At 51.7% G+C, this 23,827-nt stretch overlaps 1 protein-coding gene across 1 annotated transcript in view; it reads right to left on the bottom strand.

Moving 5' to 3' along the window:
- The window catches only part of ASTN2 (astrotactin 2), a 226,636-nt gene that overhangs the window by 191,677 nt on the left and 11,132 nt on the right, over nt 1-23,827 (bottom strand). The window contains 2 exon segments of the mRNA XM_031556166.1: nt 1,990-2,139; nt 15,444-15,828. Of these exon segments, the coding sequence (XP_031412026.1) occupies nt 1,990-2,139; nt 15,444-15,828 (535 nt within the window).

Below are 23,827 nucleotides of genomic sequence, written 5' to 3' on the forward strand. Positions count from 1 at the left end.
TTTATAAAAGCACATCTTCTCGGCAAAATATGACCTTTCCCAGAGCTGTTAGAAACACTTAGCGCAGAGTCAGATTTAATGACAAGCAATAGGCAGCAGCTTAAATGCACTTAGTGTGGGGACATGTAGCAAGGAAGAGCTTAGCTGAGATTTGCTTTTGTAGGGCGGAGGTTTGGGACTGTTTGTTTTCTGCTGCGGTTTGGTTCGGTCCTCCCTTCTTGCCGTGATGCACTCAGGGACCTTTTGGAGCCTTTCTGCAAAGGAGAAAATCCTTTGGCTGCAAGCAGTTCTTGCAGAGAGAGCCCTCCAGCTGTAGGACTCTGATGAGGTTAAGCATTAATTAAATCGAACCGCAAGAAAATAATTACACACACGCATCCGTCAGGCCAACTTGTCACTACCCAGTAACAAAGTTGGATGCAAACTCCATCAGCAGAACTGTCATGTGGCTGTTAGAGGGAAACAAATGCATCCCAAACGGACAATTTCATTTAGAGGGAGGAAGGAAAAAGAAAAAAAAAGGATTGCAAAGGATTAATGAGGCGAAGGGTTTGTGTTTGCAATTGGATGTAAAATGCAAACATCGTAAGTTGTGATATCATCATTTAACCTTAATGCTCGGGAGCACTCCAACCACTCGCCGCCGCAGGGACAATTAAATGTGGGCTGTAAAACCCACACTCCCAGCACAGAGCAGTGCCCAGGCTCGGCCCTCAGGGCGGAGAAGAACAGGAACAGGAGAAAAAGGAGAGCTTGGGACCATGGGGAGCTCTTTGCTGGAGCTGCCTTGGTTTGCATGCTTTTTTACAGCATGGGTCTCACTCAAACGTGCCCCCTGGAACCTTCTAGAAGATGTTCAAAAGACCTCCTCCTGTCCTGGGGCTTTGGGGACCTTCTAGAGGACGTTCAGAAGGCCTTCTCCTGCACTAAGGACTTTCTGGAGTACATTCAAGAAGACCTCCTTTTGCTCTGGTGTTCTTGGAGAACACCTGGAGGACATTCAGAAGGCCTCCACTTGCCCTGAGGACCATTTGGAGGATGTGTAGAAGATGTCCTCCCACCATAAGGACCTCCTGGGGATCTTCTAGAGGACTTTCAGAAGGCCTCCTCCTGCCTTTGGGCTGTTAAGAACCTTCTGGAGGATGCCCAGAAGACATCTTTCAGCCTTGGGGACCATCTGGAGCACATTCAAAAAGCCTCTTCCTGCCCTGGAGACCATTGGGAGGACATCCTCCCACACCCTGCGGCACAAGTGGACACGGAGCACAGGGTTTGTAGAGAGGAGCACCAGATCAGTGCTCCCCATCAGCTGAGATGGAGGAGACATCCCCCAGGGATGGGTGCTGGGGCACCACGCTGGCAGTGGCTCATGGCTGTGCTCCAGCAGCAGGCATCAAGCCTCTTCCCAGGTTCAGCTGAAAGGATTAATACAGTTGTTCTATTAGTGACCAAAAGCCTCTTGCTTACGCGTGGTTTAAAGCGAAATAAAAACATAAACAACAACAACAACAACAAAGAATTTGGAGCAAGAAATCAGGGAAATTTCAGCAGGCAGTCACTGTGGACCCCAAAGCTTCCCCCCTTGGCCACACTAAAATCCAGCTACATGGATTTGAATAACGACTAGAAAACATACCAAATAATTTAAACCAGTTAAAGAGTCAGAACATTTTCTTCACACTGAGTGAATAATTTATGGACAGAGCTATAAAGAAGAAGAAAAAAAAAAGCCCTCTCCAGGCCTGTATCGCAGCAAAATGTATCCAGAATAAAAGATCACATTTCAGACTCATAAATAAATGAAAAACAAACCCAACAGTAAACAGAAAGCATAGTATTTCCTGCCCAGCTTCCCACAGAGCGCTGGGCAGACGCATCTGCTCACCACCCCAGAAGAAGAGCTCCATCCCCACGCACGGCTCCCTGCTCTGCCGTGCCCTTGTCCATGGCCAACCCCACACCCATGGCCACATCCCAGCACCATCCTACCTCGGGGTCGGCTCCGGCGTTTGCGTCTCCCCACAGAAGTGCTGCGCAGCGCGGGCTGGAGCTGCCCGATCTCGATGGGAGTGTTGGTGCGGAAACTCTCCTTGAACTTCTGCATCAGGGACTCCACCGTCTCCTGAGTCACTTCGGGAGCTGCAACGCCAGCAAAGGGAGAGCAGTTAGAACGGTTTGGAGGGGAAGAGGTGTGAGGAGCGGCTGAAGTGCCTGGGTTGGTTTGGCCAGGGGAACAGGAGGCTGCGGTGAGGCATCATGGCATCCTGAAGCCCCTCATGGCATCCTGCAGCCCTCATAGCAACCTGCAGCCTCTCATGGCATCCTGCAGCCCTCATAGCAATCTGCAGCCCCTCATGGCATCCTGCAGCCCATCATGGCATCCTGCAGCCCTCATAGCAACCTGCAGCCCCTCATGGCATCCTGCAGCCCATCACGACATCCTGCAGTCCCTCTTGGCATCCTGCAGCCCTCATAGCAACCTGCAGCCCCTCATGGCATTCTGCAGCCCATCATGGCATCTTGCAGCCCATCATGGCATCCTCCAGCCCATCATGGCATCCTACAGCTCTTTGTGGAATCTTACAGCCCCTCATGGCATCCTACAGCTCTTCATGGCATCCTACAGCTCTTCGTGGCATCTTACAGCTCTTCGTGGCATCCTACAGCCCATCATGGCATTCTGCAGCCCCTCATGGCATTCTGCAGCCCTTCACAGGGAGCAGAGGGGCAGTGCTGATCTCTGATCTCTGGTGACAGCAACAGAGCCCAAGGGGACAGCATGGAGCTGCACCAGGGGAGGGTCAGGTGAGAGCTGGTTCTGCCCCATCATCCAGTAATGCCAAAAAAATAACTCCAAACAGAACTGCCCTATGAAACCCGTTGCCCGCCCACACAGCAGGCAGAAGCAAAGAATATGTTTGCAAATGGCAAAGTTGAAATTTGGGATCAAAAGGCCTGCCTTCTAGAGGTCACCCAGGTTTAACAAATAGCTTGGCCTCTGTCAGCAACTTGAATAAACTCATTAGTGGAGCGTGACCTCTGCCTCCATCAGAAGAGTCCTAGAGCCTCAGATCAGCTCCCGGAGCTCCCCCTGCCCACAGCACATCTGTGCCCATTCGGGGCCGTAGGGATTCCCTATGCACCACATGCAGAGATGCACCAGTGCAGAACAGGGAGAGGGGCATGCAGGATGGGGAGCTTGTAACCCTACATGAGCTTAAATGAAGGGATGGAAAAGGCTCTGAAACCAACGAGGAAGGAGAGCCCTGACCGTCAGTGCCAGCACAAAGAGCCCCCCGCTCCTCTCCTCCTCCCCAAGTGCTGAGGGTGGGAGGGGAAGGGAGCAGGAAGGGTGTCAAGGCTGGTGGGGAAGACTCCTACCTTACATTCCTGCAGACAGGCAGCAGGGTCTCCCAGCACCCACAGCCGTGCCCTCCCCATCCCAGGATGCTGAAAAAGGTGCTGAAAATCCACCAGGGCCATTGCATAGGGATAGAGCAGAGCAGAGCAGCTGCTGCTCCCTGTCCGTGCAGGAACCCCAGAACCTCAACCTGCAGGCACACGAGGAGGGTGCTGCACAAATCCAGCAGCACAGAGAGGAAAGGATCAAAATCACTGCCCAGTGAGTGCTGGAGATAGGAAATATTTCAGGAGAGCTCTGGAGAGAGGGCAGCATCAGGGACTATGCACACTGCATGCTGCAACTGTTCAGCGCCAGATCCCCCCAGGCATCACAAATCAAAGTCCAACACCCTTCAACAGGAGACTTTTCAAATTCAAGATGTAGGGCAAGCAGCATACGACTCTGCAGTCAGGATCCCCCTCAGACTCATCACTGGGGAATTCAAGAGCATGGAAGGGTCTCACAGGAGCACAGTGCCATGCTGACAGCACACAGCCCATCATCTCTTGTGGGGCTGCATGGGAACAACGGAGCCCATGATCTCACAGGATCATATCAGCATAGAATTATTTGAGTTGGAAGGAACCTTTCAAGGTCATCTGGTCCAAATCCCTTGCAATGACCAGGGATACCTACGGTTGACCAAGTGCTCAGAGCCCTGTCCAGCCTGACCTTGAATGTCTCCGGAGATGGCATCCAACACCTCTCAGGGCAACCTGTGCCAGTGCTTCACTACTCTTATCACAAAAAACTTTTTCTATCTGATTTAAATATTTTCTCCTTCTAGGAGGCAGGGCTGTGCCTCCCTTCATCCCCCAGTCTGTACTGGTAGTGGGGATTGCCATCAGCCAGCATTTGTTGAACCTCATGGGGCTTTCCTGGGCCCACTGCAGGAGCCTGGCTGCATCTCCCTGGGTGTCCTGCCTAGGTCTCTCCTTCAGCAGCTGTGCAGAGGAGCATTAAGCCAACAGACAGCAATCTGTGTGAACCCAGGGCTGTGCAATGCAGCACATGTGCAAGTAAAATGGGGATGGCACCAACCAGAGCTGGGGAGGACGTATTTGCAGTTCCCAAGGAAGAGCAGTGTGGTCACAGCCCTTGTATGTTCCTTGCTTGCCCATGGAGCAGAGAAGCCTCATCTCTATGGGGAGACAGTCAGAGCAATCAGCAGCTGTTGTGATACTACTCAACAGACAGGAATAAGAGAGAAAGCCCAGCAGCTGACCACTCAGCACAGCTCCAGTGCGCCAGTGTAGCCTTGGCTTGCCTGCCCCAAAGCTCTGAGGTTTGGAGCAATGCAAGAAAATGCAATCCCCCATGTCATTGTGGTCTCAGCAAGTGGAGTGTGACCCAGCCAGTAGGGCAGAACCAGGACAAAACCCTCACAGACAAACGGAAGGTAGTCTGGATGAACTGGAGGAGCACCAGGGGTTAGGACTTGGGGAAGACCTTTCAGGAACTGCCAACCACAACCAAAGGGAGGGAAAACACACCCATGTACAGCAGTGTGAGGAGACACAGTGCTCACTGGGGCCGGTAGGATGCTCCTGAGTCTGGGGATGTCCATCACAGGAGACAACACCCAGCTCAAGCCACCTCCCCCAGCTTTTCTACCCACCACACACATACACTGCAAATGGAGACGTCACATCCGGACACAGGCTCGGCATTCATGTCCACAGGGAGATCTTGGTTGCTCACAAAAGGATGAGAACATCACTATGATGGGGCAGTGCAAAGCTTCCATCAGAGCAATGCCCCAGGACTACCCTGGGATATTAATGCTAAACACTGCTCTGCTGCTTTCCATTCCCTACTCCATCCCTATCCCATTTCCCATCTTCACTCCCACTGTCCATCCCCATCTCCATCCCCTCCTCACATTGGCAGCATCAGCCTATTGGGAAGCAGCTTTGCCCACAAGCCGATTGCCCTCTCATTCAGCACAGCCTCACAGATCGCCTTCCCTCCTGCCTTGGTTTCCAAGGTAAAGGAGATGAATTCATCGGAACCATGGAGCTCACATTTTCGTCACCACGTGGGGCGTTCCTGAAGCCAAGCAGAGGTGGTGGTGAGATCCAGCCCAGCCTTGGCACGGCACCACCACTACCTCCATCTCACCCCAACCCAATAATGCCTTGGCAGCACAGAGCCACCCCCCCACCAAGCTCGCAGAGGAAACATGAGGCTCCCAACCTCCAATAGGTTTCCATCCCCGTCAGTGATTTGAGGACACAGCTGAAGGTCGCCGTACCTTTGTAAAGCACATTACGCGTTCCCACTGCACGCCGCCTTCCTGTCCACCCCCATATGCTATTTTGAAAGTGATTTGCTCTCCTTATGGCTCCCCTATTCGTTTGCACATCTCCCACAAAACAATTCCACTCAATAGCCTTTATTTCTCCTTTTTTTTTTTTTTGGCTGGCACAAATTGCAGCGGGGAAATACGTTGTTTGGCTTAAAAATTACCAAGAAAAAAAAAGTCATCAACAGAACAGTACGAGCGATGTGGGGATAAAAATCCTTTGCTGCCAGGGTGAGAAGTGGAAGAACTCATTTCAGTGCTTGTGGGACTTCCAGCAAACCAGGAGAGCTGCGTCCTCCTCATCTCAGGCTTTGGGGAGACTGCAAACAGTGCAGTGATTCCTCAGCACTGCCCGTGGTTGGGATGCTCTGTGCAGAGCAGCTCCAGAGCAGCACAGCTGAACGCACCGCGATGCTGCGATCGCAATGTTTCCCAGCAGCACATCAAACTCAATTAGGGATTAAACAGAAACGTCCGGATGCAATTAGAAATTGAGGTTGAAGGTTTTGGTTTTTTTTGTCATCCTCATTCATTCTGATTTCTGCATGCATTTCTGCTGGTCCTGTGGCTGCGTGTGCGATGCAGTCTCATCTCAGAGCTAACTCCTCTCCAAGAGCAGCTCCTCCCCTCCCACCAATGCCTCCGCTATTTCCAGTACAGCCCCCACTTCTGCCATGCACAGAGCAAGGTGCTCTCCTGCAATGCTGACTCTGAAATCCCAATGCACCTTTATGGCCATCATGCACTGTGTATGTGTGTGTCAGATCCCTACAACACTTCAATACTGTCATAATTACTCTGTGCAAACCAACTCAAGGCACTGGGCAGCCCGGTCTGGTGGTTGGCAACCCTACCCATAGCAGGGGGGTTGAGACTAAATGATCATCATGGTCCTTTTAAACCCAGACCATTCTATGATTCTATGAACTCTTTGAGTTTCCACACATTTACTTTAATGGTTTGGTGTCAACCTTTTGGAGACTTCTATTCCACAAAGCATTTAAAAAAATCAACCTTCCTACTCTTTTTGGGATAGGCACAAATTTCACAATGCTGAAGTTCTTTGCATGGTGGAAACCCTGCTTTCTCACCAGCTCTACATAACAAGTGTTTGTTGTTTTTCGAAGCATGAAATAAGCAGCAGTGTTTGTTCTGAAGCTGGGATGTGGACTGATTTTCAACAGTGCCACCCTCAAGGTACTGAGCTCCAGGAAGCAGAGAGCTTTACAAGCATAAAATTGGGTAATTATGCCATAGCCTAGTGATGAAGGTGGGAGATTTGTACAACAGCTCTACACTGATTGGAAAGAAAACACAGCCAGATAGCACAGAGTTTTATTTCAGGGGACCGAGCAGCTCCTGTGATGCACACATCTCCTTTTCCCTAATATACATTAACATACATTAATAGATCATTATATCCACTAATAAATCTCCTGCTATAAAAATAGATTTTTTATACGTAAAAAAAAAAACTAATTGTAATTGCAAATTGGAGGGGGAAGGAGGCAGAAGAAGAGATAAAACTTCCACCGAGATGTCTCCTTTGAAGGAAACCGAACAAATGTACTTTCCTCCTTCATATATTCATGAGCTGATGTTTCCCTACCCCACTCCCTGCCACCCTCAGCTCCGGGCTCCGAGCCAGCACTGTCCTTATCTGGTACGAGGCAGGAAGGAGTCCTGATACAATCACAAGTTTTCAGCAGTTCAGCAAATCTGGAGAAAAGTCTCCGCCGGTCGTTAATACAGCCTGGGGAGGGGGGATGTGTGTGGTGATGGGAGCAGTGCTGCCCATCGTGGTCCCACAGTGGGCACGGGGGAGCACCACAGCCCTTTGGGTTTGGAAGCAGCAGTTACCTGCTGGAAAGCTGTGACCCCTACACACGTCTGGAGGTTCATCTCAGTGCTCCTCCTTTGGAAAAGCCAAAGCTGGAGGAGCTCGTAGGAGCCTGTGATGCACAGGAGAGAGGCTGATTTTAAAAACGCCTCGATTGTAGGAAAAAATGCACCCTCTCCCCAGCACCCAATGCCCCGACCCTCCTCATCCTCTCTCCAGTCACGGCGCTCAATCACTTGCCAGCTAATTGCCTCCACTCATGTGTGCAAACTAACCGTTTACTGGGAAATGCCACGGAATGTTAATTTCATTTGGAATTGGGTAATTGCAAAGAGCTCCCATTTTTTATTTTTATTATACGAAATGAATAAGCGTGGTATTAATAGCATCACTTCCAGCTCCGACCACAATCGCAGCCCCATCGACACAGGCTGTGAGTTATTTGTCACCCCTTCCTTTCCCTGCATTTCTTCCTTCTGCCTTTCCCTTCCCTTCGTCACGCTCCTGACTTTCCATTTTGGTAATTAAGATAATGCAGTATAATTATAAACACATTGTGAAAGATCAAAGCCACGGTCCAACAGCCCCAGCTCTGCCTGCTATAGAACCACCATCTCAGCCTATCCCTCCCCAGGGGTGGCTTCTCCATAGGAAATCCTCAGCTCTTCCTACGGGGCAAAGACTTTTTTCCTAGCACAGCCCTCCCCTGCCATTAACAGAGCGTTCATCCCCTTGGCCCATTTCTCCTCCTGATGGAATCACAGCAAAGAAAAGCCCCTGGCAAACAGGATGCTGCCCCTCCAAGCCTGCTCCAGCTCTCTCTGCCCCAGCACCGAAAGATCCAGGCCACCAGGTGCTCTGCTTCCCACGTCTCCAGCCTAATAAAACCCTTCACTTACCTATTTTACGAGACACCATAACTTTTTAGCTTATGCAACGAGCAGAGAGAGGAGCAGGAAGATGGGCAGACCCTCAGCAGCAGCTAATACTCCTCAAGTTATAAAATAATTGAAAAGTTAAATAAAAACACTCTGGAGGAAGCTTCCCCATTTGGTGCTAATGGGCACACGAAGCAGCCCAGGTTAATGTTGCATGGCAGGAGGGAGAACTGACAGCTCTGAGCACACAGCACTGAACTCCAGCAGCCCTCCTTCCTCCTTCCAGCTCCCTAAATTAATGCAAAACCAAGGACAAAATGAAGCTCATCCCCAGCTGCCCAAGGATGCCACCAGCTCAGCTCCAGGGCAGGAGGCAGGGGAGCGCTGGGGATCTCAGGGCATGGGCAGCAGGCACGGGTGGAAATGTGGCATGGCCATGAAAAGCACGGCTGGTAGGAAGGGGACACGGCAACAGAACCAGGGGCTGCCACTGCAGCTCACCTTCCAAGCCCAGAGCCATTGCTGGGGTGACCACCAGCACACCAAGCACCTGAGCCATGATGGCTGAAGTAGCAGCTGGCAATCCTGCCCTCAGCAGCAGGGTTAGAACTACGTGATCTGAGGTCCTTTCCAATCCAAACCATTCTACGATTCTGAACACCAAGGTGACTAAGTGCCCATGTACTCACATCCTGAGGCTGAGAAAACCCACTGCTCCCAGTATGGGTGATACAAACGAAACAAAGCATCCCAGGGGCTGCCTGAGAGCCCCCAGCACCTATTCATTTCCATCAGAAATGGGAACACTGCATGTTTTCCTCCCTCCTTGCAGCCCTCTTTCCCTGTTCACCCCAATCTCAGGAGCTGAGGGCAGGTTCTCCCATGCCAACACCACGTTACAGATGGAAGAACAGCACTGGGGACAGATTCCAGCTCCCAGCAACGCAGACACAGCACACCATGGGGCAGACCCAGCATGGAAAGCCCTAGAGGGGAGGATGTTCAGGTCTCAAAGACAGTAAAAAGCCACCACATTACTTTTTATGTTTTGCATCAGGCAAGGAAAAAACAATCTTCTTGAAACTTATCCTGGTCAACAACTGGCCGACAACCCAGCTATGCCTTTAATAATGCAGCACGTTATCAAACATTCATAGTTATGCATAAAGTGATGAACAACGTGAGCCTGGCATTTATAGAAATATAGCTCCTGATGGCTTGTTTTCCTTGGACAGCCAGAACTTCACAGCTCATCTCCTGCGCGCTGGTGATTTCGCCTGGATGAAAAGCACTTTGGACACCTGGGGAATTCAGGGCTCCTGCACACAAAGCTGTCACGACATCTCCAGCAGCACTGAGGGGCTGAGACAGCCCCATAAGACCAACATAACTCCAAGCTGAGTTGACCAAAAGTCACCCAAATTTGGCCCCAGAGGGCCCTTCCCTTTGCACTTGGTAGCCATGGGTTTGGGATGTCACAACGTTGTGATACAGACGTCACGAAGCCACCATCCCTCTGGGATGCTCAGCAAAGTGTTGGAATATTAAAACACCTCTTTTCCTCTTCCATTCCCCACAGTGCCATCAAGAAGCTGATCTTCCATCTGCTCCTCCCCTCCCCTGTCTCATAAAATCAGTCAGTGGGATAGAGCAACAGCAAAGGGAGGGGTGGAAAAACAGCACTGTGTCAGGAATCCCACCCTGGGTGCCTGCTATCACTGGGCTGTCCCATCCCTGAGCACACAGGCACACGGAGCCATGCAGCTCTCCTTGGGGTGAGCCCTGGTGGGAAGAACCCATCTTCGAGGCTGATCCAATCCTAGCGAAAGGATGAACCTGGAACTCCAGCCTGGCAGCCATCCTTAGGGTTCAAAAGGCAATTAATACATTAATTACGACTATGTTTATCTCTCTGGAAAGCAAAGCTTTTCCCTGTCAGGTATACGCATTTTCGAATTAGCGTTAAGATACAGCTGGCATCACTAATAAGCCAAAAGATCCAGTGGCACACCCACTGCCACCTCTGCAACTGGGTCGCCCATTCTCTCCACTTCTCTTCAGCAATCCACTCAAATCAATCGGAATTAAGCACACTGCACTTAAAGACATGCTTAATTGCTCTGATAACAGGAGATGCTGGCTAAGCACGTGACAAAATGCTCTCCTGAATTGCTATCCATTTCTTACCCTGTTGGGTCCCATACATGTTGAGTTTTTCAGAACTGGAATTTGCAGTGTTCGGTTCTTTTTGCAGCCAGGAATGAGCAGAGTGCAGAAAACCTTCTGCACCATGGCCACGCAGCCTGCGTGAATGTACATTTGTCAAAGGTCTCTGTAAATTACGCAAGGAGCTCGCAGGGATTAGATCTGGGAAAAGCTGATCAAATACAGAGAGGGTCACGATCCCATTAGGTCACTGAAAAGAAGACTGAGCCCCAGGACGCATCAGATGCCAGCCTGATGTACCATTCTCTTTTGTTCCCAGCTCCAGCTAATGATAAGCCATCATTTTATTCACTGAAGGCTCAGGAAGCCTCTGGTAGAGCCACGACTCGTGGCCTCACAGCTGCCAGCAGGAGCAAACCTCCAGCCCTCAGCCCTATGGTGGTGGGGTGGGCACCACGGGGCAATCCGCACCATGGAGGACAATGTCTGGTCCTGCCCGTCACAGGGCACCACCTCCAGCTCAGTCCCTGTCTTTACACTCATCTCCAAGACCCCACAGCACTCACCCTGGATTGGGTCTCCATGGATTAAGGAAGGGAAACTTTGGAGATCTATCATGTTACTGCAGCAGGTTAAAAGAAAGGCCACGAGCTGTAGGTTCAGGATGGTGTCATGACCACACCTCTGATCCATCACGGCACTGAGCACCAGCACTGCTGGCAGCCAGCACTGCCCAGATTTCACCAGGAAGGATCTTGGGCTCTCACTGCCTCTGATCCTGGTAGGGCAAAGGCTCCTCCCCGTGGCCCATCACTGGCTTCCCTCCCCACGGAGGGCCCAGGGAATCCAGGACAACCCCACAGCCACACTTGCTGGGCTCTATCCACATTCATTCACTGCTGTTCACTGCAGAGTACTTCATCCACGTGGGGCTGGTTTGGACACGTGGGTTTGGACACATGCTATCCACGAGCTACAAACCCCAAAGAGATTTTCTAATCCACAGAATCATAAATGCCTTGGATTGGAAAAGACCTCGAAGATCACCTGGTTTCAACCTCAAATTGCCAGAGACAACCCCAAAACTGCAGGGAGACCACACAGCTCCCTTTCCATGCCAGCACACAGGCCTCCTTTCAGCTAATTAGAGCTGCCTATTGCCTTCTCTCTCTCTCATATTAATATGTTAATAAAAAAACTACTTTCCCTCTTCCTAAAGTGCCTTAGATTTTTCTTCTGTCTAAATTCATCAGGGCTCTGTGCAATGTCACGAGGTCACTTTGTGCTCCTACTGCAATTCTAATTCTGTCAGTTTTCCATTTTCCAGGCAGTTGGGGGAATTTTTCTTTCTACTTTTTTTCCCCCCCCAAATCAAAAATGATTTTGCATAACAGCAATAACGTTAATGTCCCCACGCAGTGCATCCAGATTACAGGCTGCAGCTGGGGAGAAATAAACATCTCATCTTTGCCCTGCTGTTTATCAACCCGCTGCAGAGCCTGGTATCAGGTCAGAACCTGTAATTTCATTAACTTTATCACTGCTACACGCCTGTTGCTAGATGTCATTATTCAGCACACTGCTCCCGTGTTTGTTTGCACTGTGCCAGCTGCAGCGCATCGCCTGAGCAGGCAGGGGGACATTTGGTGCTGCGTGTTTGCACTGGGTGCACCCACACATGGCACAGCAGGTATCTGTGCTGCAGATCCACCGGCTGCTCCCCACTCATTCTGCAGGGCTGTAACATCACAGAGTTGTCCATCCAACAGGGAACACAGCACTCCTCTGCGTGGCAAGGGCAACTGAGCCCGCAGCTCACAGCGTGCAGGAATCCCAATGGATGGGAAGCACCAGCACCTGCAAATCAATCACTGCCCGGCACGTGGGAGAAGTGAGCGGCGCAGGCAGGTGAGGGCGAGCCGAGGCACTCCATCTTCATTGCATTTGCCATCCCTGGTAATTAACGTCGGGAACTGACACTTGAAAGAGTCTTTGGTGACAGCCCCAGCAATGATAGCATTTGGAGCTTGCTGACAAGTCCCAGCTGATGTCTTATCACCACGTTACGCACCACACGCAGTTTCTCCCTTGGGCACTGCCAGGCTCACAGGCACAGCTCCGCAGCCAAACCTGCTGCACCCATACAAACGCAGCCCCGGGCCAGGCCCCAGCTGGGACTGCCTTGCCACATCCATCTCAAAGCCACCTGTGAAACTGTGCCTCAACAGCCCTGATTTCCCCCTGAGGATCGCTGGGCACGTGTTATCTGCAACGTCCCACCTGCACATCCCCAGGGAAGCCCAACTGCACCCACTGCCTCCTGGCAGGCAGCACATCCATGGTACGTCTGACACATCCTGAATTTGTGCAGCTCCCAGGCACGTGCAAAGCAGCTGGAAGGCTGAGTACAAAGCACATGAATAGCACCACAGAGAGGTTGGGTTGGAAGAGAATTTAAATATCACCCAGTCCCAACCCCCGCCATGGGCTGCCTGCCCCTCAGCTCAGGCTGCCCAGGGCCCTTCCACAGCCTTGGGTACCTCCAGGGATGGCACCCATGGCTCTGGGCAGCAGTTCCAGGACCTCACCGGCCTCTGAGTAAAACATTTCCTCCCGACATCTCACTTAAATCTCTCTTCAAGTCCAGGTGTAATGCATGATGGTGTCCTGATGGGAGAACTCAGCACTGTATGGATAGCAGCAGGCCTGGGGCAGCCTATCCCAGCCCACAGCCCTGGTTTGGGTCTTCTGCATACAGCACAAGAATTACTTTATTGCCAATTCCTGAAGCCCTGAGATAGTTTAATATTCTGCCCTAGATCTTGTTTACTATTATGTTTTGAAGAGCACTGAAATGCAGTTACTGCTGTCTCCCCCTCTCACACAACTCTAAATAATTTATAGAAAAGCAAAACAAAGAAGAGAATATGAAAGAATAAGAGAGGCAGCTCAGTTACAGTACATGAAGGCCTTCATTTGTTCGCTCTCACCGTGCAGAGGGTTGGGGGAGCACCTCTTAACCCCACGAGCCGATGAGAGCCACAAAGGAGGACGCCAACAGGGATGCTCCGAGCAGTGCGTGAGGACAGCAGGAGGATCCCTGGGTTGTTGGAGCTATGATAACCATCACTGCTGTAACAGCTGTCTGGAAGAGGAAGGTGGAAAGAGCTGTAAGGAGCAGCCTCCAATGCCACGTGTGTGGGGTTGCTTTCTAGGAGCCAGGCTCTGGGGTCCCTGTCCCCATCTCTGCTACCCAATGGGGACAGCACAGCAGCAGGACACGCTCCCAAGGATGGATGCACGATGTGAGCAGAAAGCAGAACCCTCTCCCCGTGCCCATCCCCACTCCTGCTGCAGTCTCTCAGCAATTAGCACCAACACGCTTCGCTTTTGTTTATTCCAACGCATTTCACCACGTTGCAGGTTAACTACATCAAACTGCTTCTAATGATATTTCAATAAGCAGAGGTGGGCGATACACTTTCCCAGAGACAGACTTTAAAAAAGCAGGCAATCAAATGTGCATTAGTCCAGACACGCTGGGGAAAGCGCTACTCTTCTCCAGGCAGGAGCCCGTGGCACACAGCTCCCTGTCTGTCTGTCCTGCTGCACCCAACCCCAGCACCACGCTGCCTTACGTGGGGGGGAAGCCCAAAGGGACCTGAGCTCCAACCCATCCCAGCACCCTAAGAATTCCAGGATCACTGTCTGATGGCTCACAGAATAAAACACAGGGAATGTTTTGGTGCCTCTGGAAAACACAGCGTTGTGGAGCAGCTCTGAGGTGCAGCATTGCTCAGCAGGGCCCCACTGACATGTTCTATGCTGGAATTGATGCACTACCTGACAGCGAGGCAATGAGCATTTCTACCACCTAGAGAATAAAGTCCAGCCTGATTGATGCCCATGTGCCACTGCTCACCTACAGAAAGAAGTCAGCAGGGATCCCACATCCCCAAGCTGCTTGGAAGCCTGGAGCACAGATTGAATAGGAACAAATGCTCATCAGCACTGCTGGAGTAGTGGGACTGACAGTTCTGCCTCGTGCAACACTCTGCACAAACCCAAGGCAAAAGAGAAACTCTCCTTGGTGGGGAAATGCTCCTCCTGCTCCCTGGCCAACTCCTCATTTCTGGGTGCTTCCAGAAGTCAATGAGACAGACAGTGGGATACAGGGCATCCTCAGCAAGTTTGCTGGTGTCACCAAGCGGAGTGGTGTGTAATAGTTGATATAATGGAAGGGATGCCATCCACAGGGACATGGACAGCCTGAAAAGTGACCCTACAGGAACCTAATGAGGCTCAACAAGGCCAAGAGTGAGGTGCTGCACGTGGGCTGGGGCAATCCCAGATACGGGAACTGTTCAGCCTGGAGAAGAGAAGGCTCTGGGGAGACCTCATTGCAGCCTTCAAGCACTTGAAGGGAGCTTATAAACAGGAGGGGGAACGGCTGTTTATGAGGGTGGACAGTGATAGGACAAGGAGGAAGGACTTTAAACTAAAAGAGGAGAGATTTAAGTGAGATGTCAGGAAAAAATGTTTAACTCAGAGGGCGGTGAGACCCCAGCATTGCTGCTCAGAGCTGTGGGTGCCCATCCCTGGAGGTGCCCAAGGCTGTGGATGGGCTTTGGCAGCCAGAGCTGGGGAGGTAGCCTGAGCTGAGGGGCAGGGATGGGGCTTGGGGGGGCTGTAAGGTCCCTTCCAACCCAACCATTCTATGGTTTTATGCAATCAGCTGGAAGATGAAAGCTCAGGACAAAACAGCAGATCCAGGACCCCCTCCTCAGGAAGCCCCACACAGCTCACTCAGGGCACAGGGTGAGAGGAAGAGCAGGCAGAACAGCCACCCACCTTTCTTCTCGTAGTCAGGCTTCTCCTCCCCGCCCCGGCCCAGGCTCTCCAGCGTCCGCGTCACCTGGCTGCCAAACTCATCCTCCCTGGTGCTGGGTTCTGCCCGCTGCGGCGTCTCCTCCTCCTCCTCATCCTCGTAGTCATCCAGGATGGGGGTCTCACGGATGGGCACGCCGATGACCGAGTTGTGGGCCTGCAGGCGAGAGTTGCGGAAGCTCTCTCGGGCCTGGGGGCCCAGCAGCACCGAGGGGATGTAGTGGATCTCGTGGGTGGCCTCGGTGCTGGCACTCTTCTGCGGGATGCGGCGGCGCTTGTGCCAGCGCCGCTGGGCGTACAGGGCCACTGTGAAGACCAAGAGGAGCAGGAGCAGAGCGATCAGCCCACCCTGTGGGACAGCAAGGAGACACGTCAGCAGACATAGGGATGGGTGAGGAGCAGCATTCACCAGCGCTCGCTCTCCTCTTCCACAAAATCCTTTAATCAACACAGCACACCCTGTGCTCCAGGCAGGGTCCTGGAGGAGATCCTTAACACCCCAATGACATCCCCAGCTCAGCTCTGCCCACTCCAGGAACTCTTTCCTCATCCTCTTGGTCCTATCAGGCAATGAACATGGATACCAAGCCAGCTTGCCCTCCACAAGGAGATGGGAAAGGATCTCCCATCCGCATCTCATTACTTAGGAGATAAAAAACTCATTAAAACAACCCAGCGACCAACAAGGGAGCCATAAAGTCTCCGCAGAGACGCAGCATTTTGTGCAAAAAACCATGTACCAAATGGCACCACCCAACGGCCACCCTCCAGGGCACAGAGAACCAAAGCCACTCATCGTTCCCAGAGCCAGCCCTCCTCCTCCCCTGAGAAGTGGAGGATGAGGCCATCCAGCAGCACTGGCAGGCCATGAAGCAGGGCCCCTGCATGGCTCCTCTGGATGCTGCTGCTCTGAGGAGCATCCCACAGCTGCATCCTGCACCCAAATCCTCAGCTCTCCAAAACAACTGTGATCCCATCAATCGTGTCAGAATTATTTAAAGACTACCCTCTTGCTCACATACTTTGCCAGAGTCACCCTCGCAGCAGAGTGCATCCCCCCATGTCAACCCTTTTGGGTGCAACACACCCTATGCCAGATCACAACCTTCAATGCCAAGCTGTCTCTTCCCACACCTCCTAATTAAATGAGACAGCAGCGTGCCCAGGTGGCCAAGAAAGCCAATGGCATCCTGTCAGCAATAGTGCAGCCAGCAGAACAGGGAGGTGATTGTCCCTGTGCATTGACACTGGTGGGACTGCATCTCAAATGCTGTGTTTGGTTTTGGACCTTTTACTACAAGAAGAACAGTGAGGCCCTGGAGTGTCCAGAGAAGGGTAAGAAAGCTGGGGAGGTTCGGGTTGGATATTAGGAAACATTTCATCTCAGAAAGCGTGGTCAGGTATTGGAACAAGCTCTGCAGGGAGGCAGTAGGTTCACCATCCCTAGAAGCGTTCAACACACTTGGAGATGTGTGTATGTGGCACTGAGGGATGTGGTCAGAGTGCATGGTGGGGGTGGGTTGGGGTTGGACATGGTGATCTTAGAAAAGACCTTAGATCTTTTCCAACTTACATGATTCTATGATTCTATCATCAAAATCAGAGATCATTACCTAAAAGCACAAACTTCCTTCATACCAGTGTCTCCATGGAAGTGGCCTCCTCACCCATGGGGCAGCCCTGCTTGCTCTGGAGGCTGACACAAACACAGCAGGAGCTGTGCATTCCCCCACCTTGGGCCCCTCCATCTCTCTGCAGCACCAAAGCAATGTTACCCCACGGCACATGAGCAAAGCACATAAATGAGGAGCGGTGTGAGCAATTGATGCTTTGCAGCGTGACACACAGCAGCTGGGGCAGGGCAGGCATCTGTTTGGCACAAAGAATGCCATAGCTGGGAACTTTACAGAGCATGCAAGAGCAGTGTGAAGACGTGCAAATATTTCTTCTGTACACAATACAAAGCACTGCACCGTGCAGAGAGAGGATCATCTGTAAAGAGGCGGCGTGGGAAGTGAGCGTGTTGGGGATGGAGCTCAGGGGATGCAGAGGATGGTGCTGGTGGTGGCATCCTGGGGCAGAACGGGCAGTACTGCAGGAGGATCCTGCTGCACTGCCCTCTGCCTTCTCATCTCTCCACTAACTGACACTAATGGGAGCCTGGCTGGAGGATTTGGGATGACATTGCTTAGTTTGACTTTCCCAATTCAGTTTGCACATGGGATGGAGCAGAGCTCTGCCACACCACTCGCAGCCCCACGCTCAGCCTCACGGCCCTGCTGCACGCTGGGTGCCTCTGGGTCAGGTCCACGTGCCCAGGAGCTGTGCCAATCCCTGGCATTCAGCAGCAGCTCAGTTTCATGCTCTCCCCACATCCCTGACCCCGCATCACAGCCGCTTGTTGGAGCGCCGTGCACACGCAGGGAGAGCTTCCCGGGGAAAGAAAAGTCAAACTTAGGAGGCATTCAAACCAGCCTCATTTTAATCTATTTTTCATGTTAAATTATCCAACTGAGGGAACGGGAGAGAGAAAGGGGAAGGAAGGGATAATATGAGAAATGTTTTATTTGACAATGTGTCATTCGGAAACTGATTATTTCTGTCTCAGAGCTTTTTAATATTCCCAAACAATGGCCGAGCCGCGAGGGGATTTGGTATGCTAAGGCTGGATTTATAATACTCTGTTCTGCAGTGATAAGAACATGGGCCTTTAATCCTGTGAGCTGTGAACATGCATATTCTCCTGCGTAATGTCCTTCCTCCCCACTGCTCTCCCCAGAGCCCCGGGTTGCATGCAGCTGTGACCCCCCGGACACTGTGGGGACGTGGACACATCCCAGGTGTACAGCCGTGGAGGTGGGAGCACAGCAAAGAGGGGAATGGGGTTGGTCCTGCTAAGGATGTGGCACGAGGGAGGAGAGGGCATGGGCAGCACTGCAAAACTTTGGGGTCAAACACAGGAATAAGGCTCAGGTGAAGCTGGAAAGCAGCAAGGGTGAGATTTATATGGTAAGCACCAAAGGAAAGCTGCTGGGGGAAGCCACCTGCAGACCCTGCCAAGTCACAGAGTCATTAAGGTTGGAACAGATCTCTAAGATCATCTATCCCAGTCACCAACCCACCCCACCATGCCCACCGACCGCATCCCTCAGTGCCACATCTCCACGTGTGCAGAACACCTCCAGGGATGGTTGACTGCACCACTCTCTGGTTCTGCTTTTATAAACGATGTGGGCTGCAGAACTGCTGACTGCAGGGCAATGAGCTCCCGTGGGACTTACCCACAGTGCTGAGCACCCCTTCAACAGTGAGAGCCCCTCCAAGCACTGCCCCAAACCAACTCTTGATCCCATACAGGGGCTGTGCTGTGAGCCAAGTGATGCCATGCAGTCCTTCCGAGCTCTCCACACTGTGGTTTTTCCTTTCTTCCCTTTCAGGCAGTACAGGTAATTAAACACTAGAACAATTTACCACGGGTTGCAGTGGATTATCCATCACTGCCAATTTTTATTTTTATTTTTTTTAATACCAATGCTGGATGCGTTCAGAAAAGTTATGCTTTACTCCAATGAGAAATAAAAGACTCCAGGGAAGCCCTGAGGTCCAACAAGACCCCACAGCCCCTTCTGGTCCTTCAATCTGTCCCTGAACGTTTTCAAGACCAGGTTGGATGGAGCCCTGGGCAGTCTGCTCTAGTACCAGATCTGGAAGTTGGTGGCCCTGCCTCTGACAGGGGGGTTGGAACTTGAGTCCCTTCCAACCCAAGCCATTCTATGATTCTATGATCTCCTCACTTTGTCCTTCCTATGTTTCATCACGAGTTATGCAGCACCTCATGTCTCATCCAGCCTTTTCACCCCATTCTTGCTCAATGCAGATGCACCAAAGCGAGGAGGATGCTGCAGCACAGACCGACTTCACACCTGGATGCCCAAACCTCTCCTGGCCCAAAGCTGTAATAAAGCAGCTTCAAGGATCAGGTGCAGCAAACACTTGCATCAGGTTTTTTGCTGAGCTGTAATTCGAACTAACAGATTTCTAATTAATTTAACTCAAAGTGATGGCAAACTGCAGGATGGAGACCCTGTGAACATCATTCCACCAGGCAGAGGCTTGTGCTCCATCAGGACCCCCAGTCCCCCCAAACTCAGTGCAAACAGCCTGGGATCAGAAACTCCCTGTCCCACTGGTGCCAGGGGAGGCTCGCTTTGGATATTAGGAAACATTTCTTCTCAGAAAGAGTGGTGATGCACTGGTACAGGCTGCCCAGAGAGTGGTGGGGTCACCACCCCCAGAGGTGTGATCATTGGGCATGGGGAATATTGGTGGTAGATGGACAGCTGGACTGGATGATCTCAGAGGTCTTTCCCCCCCCCAGTGACTCCATGTTTCCATGCACAGGTCAGTGCAGGATCTGGCCCTGGTGTTCCCGCAGCATCGCTCTGTCAGCCCATGCATCTTTGCACGCTGCTTGCTATGCTGTACATAAGCACATTGGGCATAAATCTAATAGCACACACAGTCCTGCAAAGCATCGCAGAGGTACAAGAGATGAGAGTTACAGTTGCTGTGGGAACCATAACTTTAAAATCTCTGACTCTTCCACATTAAAAAAAAGAGTCAGAAAAAAGTCACATTTCCATATAATTTTTTTTTATTTTTTTTCCAAGCCACACTGAATTTTGTTTTGCAGTTCCATTCGGGAACAGAAACAAAAAGAAGGAGTGGAGCTGCCAATCAGCTCAGGCACACGGGGGATGTTCCAGTGCTGGCAGTTGCAATGCTCTCCCCAGCACTGCCCCAATGGCACCGCACGCCTGCGTGCCCCACACCCGGATAACAACTCCAAATGATTCCTAATCCATTTTTATCATGTAAAAAAGGCATTTATTTCCAGCGAGCCAAAAGAGGAGGGCTGTAGGTGATTTTATTAAGCACCTGATTGCCAGCTCTTCCTAACACTTGAGTGCAGATTGCATAAATTGTGGTTTTAATGCGCTCTAAACGGCTCACCTAGCTGGGCTGACCTGCTAACCCGGGGCCTGCCCTCGGAGAGGGAAGATTTTAAAATGCATGAGATCTTGCGTTTCTCTAACGCAGGCAGACTGAGCAAATCGCTGAGAAACACAAAGGCTGGGAGCTCCCCAACCCCAGCCCTTTCCCTGCTGAGTGATGCTCACGTGCTCCTCCCGCCCGGCTCACTGCGACCCGCTTGGTGAATTGCGTTTTAGTCAGATTATAAAGCGGAGGGGAAAAAACCACTTGAGCTAAGGATCAACGGGAAAGCTTTTAAAGGAAGGGCCACCACATCCCCTGTGCTAAGGGGATGTCCGGGGGGGTTTTTCCAGCATTCTGTGTCCTGGGCTGCTGGGTGACCACATGGCGCATCCCAGCCCCTGGCAGAGCAGCTGGATAACGGGCCAGTCAGGATGTGCTGCTTTCTGCTCTTCAGCTGGCCTGTGCTGGCACTCAGCCCACGGCAGGGGTATGGACTGGATGGGCTTTAAGGTTCAGGTTGGATATTAGGAAACATTTCTTCTCTTACAGAGCGATAATGCAGTGGCACAGCTGCCCAGGGAGTGATGGGGTCACTGTCCCTGGAGGTGTTCCAGAACCATGGGGATGTGGCACTGAGGGACGTGGTCAGTAGGAGTGGTGGGGTGGCTTGGGGTTGGATTTGGTGATCTTAGAGGTCGTTTCCAACCTTAATGACTCGGTGATCCCGTGATTCTGATTCCAGCCCAAGCCATTCTGCGATCCTGTGATTTTACTGCACCCAAGCTTCAACTGCTGCTCCCACAGCTTCTGCCCAAGCATGTGCCTTCTCCCCCCGAAAAAACCACACTGCATTGTGGCACCTGATGGAGAATCACAGAATCATAGAATGGCTTGAGTTGGAAGAGACCCCAAGAATCATCAAGTTCCAACTCCCCTGGCACAGGCAGGGCCAAGCAACCTCCGGATCTGGCACTAGACCAGGCTGCCCAGAGCCCCATCCAATTCGGTCTTGAACACCTCCAGGGATGGAACACCCACAGCCTCTCTGTGCAGTCTGTTCCAGCACCTTACCACTCTCTCTGTGAAGAACTTCCCCCAGACATCCAATCCAAACCTTCCCTCCTTGAGCTTCAGAAAAGAGAAACCAGCCCTCACCCCAATGCACCAAGCAGCGCTGGCGTCAGGCACAGCAAGTGGCCCAGAGTGATGCAACAGAGAAGGAGAGATGTGGGCAAGCTCACCCATCCTTTAGGAGCCAGGCAGCAAACCCAGGCTGCTTCCAGCCCCTCTGCATGGCCACCCAAACCTCAGCATCCCCACTGCTCGCAGCTCCTACCACTCACACTGCCACCCCTCCAACCAAACCCCGCACCGCAGTGAGCCCTCGCACAACTCGGATTATTACAGCATCTACCAGCAGAGCATTTGCTAGCAAGTGATGGAATATAATTAAAAGTAAAGAACACTTGTCAGATAAATGAGTACCATGTACCACTGCTGCAAACAGCGCCTTTTTTGTTTTGTAATAATTGTGTTTATCCACTTCCCACTCATTTACAAAAAAAACGCGGTTAATTCTCGCTGGATCTCACAACCATTAGTGCGAATTAATACCGTTCCCACTGTATATTCTGCATATATTAAAAAAAATTAATCTAATAAGAGATGCACATCTCCGGATGAGGGAACATTAACACAACTCACATTGTGCCTCCAGCTTCCAAGTGCCTGCGAGTGGCACGTTACAACAGCTCTTCTGCTCAATTAGCCAGCCAGCTAGGTGGGGCTGCCAGCTCCTGCACACTCATCCAGAGAAGGTAGCAAAGAAGGGGGAAAAATTCAGCATCATAGAGCAGGGTTGCAGTGGAGGACCTCTTAGGATCACTGCTGTTTGTATCCTGAGAAATCCATCAGCAATGGGGAAGGGGAGCTGGGATGCGCCCTGCACTTGGCCCAGCGCCGTGCCTTGTGTCCCCACTGCCTCCAGGTGCACTGCTTGAGGCACGCTGTCACTTCTCCCCATACATGGGACAAAGCAATGAGACATGGGAGGATTGTGAAGGATTCTGCGGTTTATTTATGGACATTTGAAAACTTACAGAGCTGAGAGCTGATGCTTTTGTGTGCGTAGGGAAAGAAAGAACGAGCTCCCTTCACTGCCCGTGGGGTTTGTTAAAGGTTTATGACTGAGCCAACAGCTGGCAGCTGTTTTGGGAACGATCCAGCCTATTGTGTAAATATGGTCAGGCAGTTTTCTTTAAGTGCAAATATTTCAGCATAATGAGCATCACTCTGAACAGAGGCAGCACAAAGCACTGCTCTGCTCCAAGCACCGCCGCTGCTTTCTTGGGAGCTCAGGCACTGCAGCAGGACACACACCCCACACACAGCACCCACAGCATCTGACTGTGCTCTGCAACTCAGCAAAGGACAAGACAGAAATCACAGCTTCTGCCCACACCTTTCCCCTGTTCCTACATGCCTCTTCCCCCTATGGGATGCTACAGGAGCTGGGCAGGCATCGAGATGCTTGCATTTGCAGACGGGCTGAGCGCTGAGCAGTGATTTGCTCAACAGGTCTGGATTTAGAGCACCATCTGCAAACCTGTTACTATTTCTGAGCCCACAGCAAGCAAACTTGTTCTGCAGCACGGCTTGGAGGAAGGGACCTGGAGGGGCAGCTCAGAGACACCCGTCCCAGCTGTGTCCCTCCTAGTGCCACCTGAGGGGACGCTCACCAGGGCGAGCTGTCACTTGTGCTCCCATGCAGTGCAGAGCAGTCTTTGCATCCAGCTCTAATTACAGCCACGTCCTTGCGATGAGGAGACAGACCTTTAATTAAGGGAAGCTGGGTTTCAGCCTGCCCAGCGCTGCCTGGGCACAGACAGCAGCAGAGTGGGGAGGAGGAGAGGCAGCAGCGTGGCTCGAGGACACGGTGACAGCTCTGTGCCTGCCTGCCTTGTGCTGCCAGCACAGCACTGTGCTGCTACAGCTTTGTCCCCACTGCGCCCAGAATTTGGGGACAGCACAGCAAAACCACCTCATATCCATCCATCACCTCCCCTTGAGCAGCAGGCACACACTGAGCTCCACGCCCAACTCCACGGCGCACACTGCCCTGCACTCCTGGGGAGAATGAGACAATTTGGGGGTTGTGTCGCCCAGCCCTGCTGCAAGCAGGCAGCCAGGCAGAGCTCCAGGCTGCAGCCTCTGAGGAAGTGGCCATTTGAAAAGAGGAAAGGATTCATTTCAATTAAACCTGCTCGACACTATGAATGAAAGCAATTAATTCTCCCCATCTGAAAGCTGATTAGCTGGGATATCTGGGTAAACGGATAATAACAGGCTCG

This window comes from Meleagris gallopavo, chromosome 19 (assembly GCF_000146605.3).
Source record: "Meleagris gallopavo isolate NT-WF06-2002-E0010 breed Aviagen turkey brand Nicholas breeding stock chromosome 19, Turkey_5.1, whole genome shotgun sequence".
NCBI classification, from domain to species: Eukaryota; Metazoa; Chordata; class Aves; order Galliformes; family Phasianidae; genus Meleagris; species Meleagris gallopavo.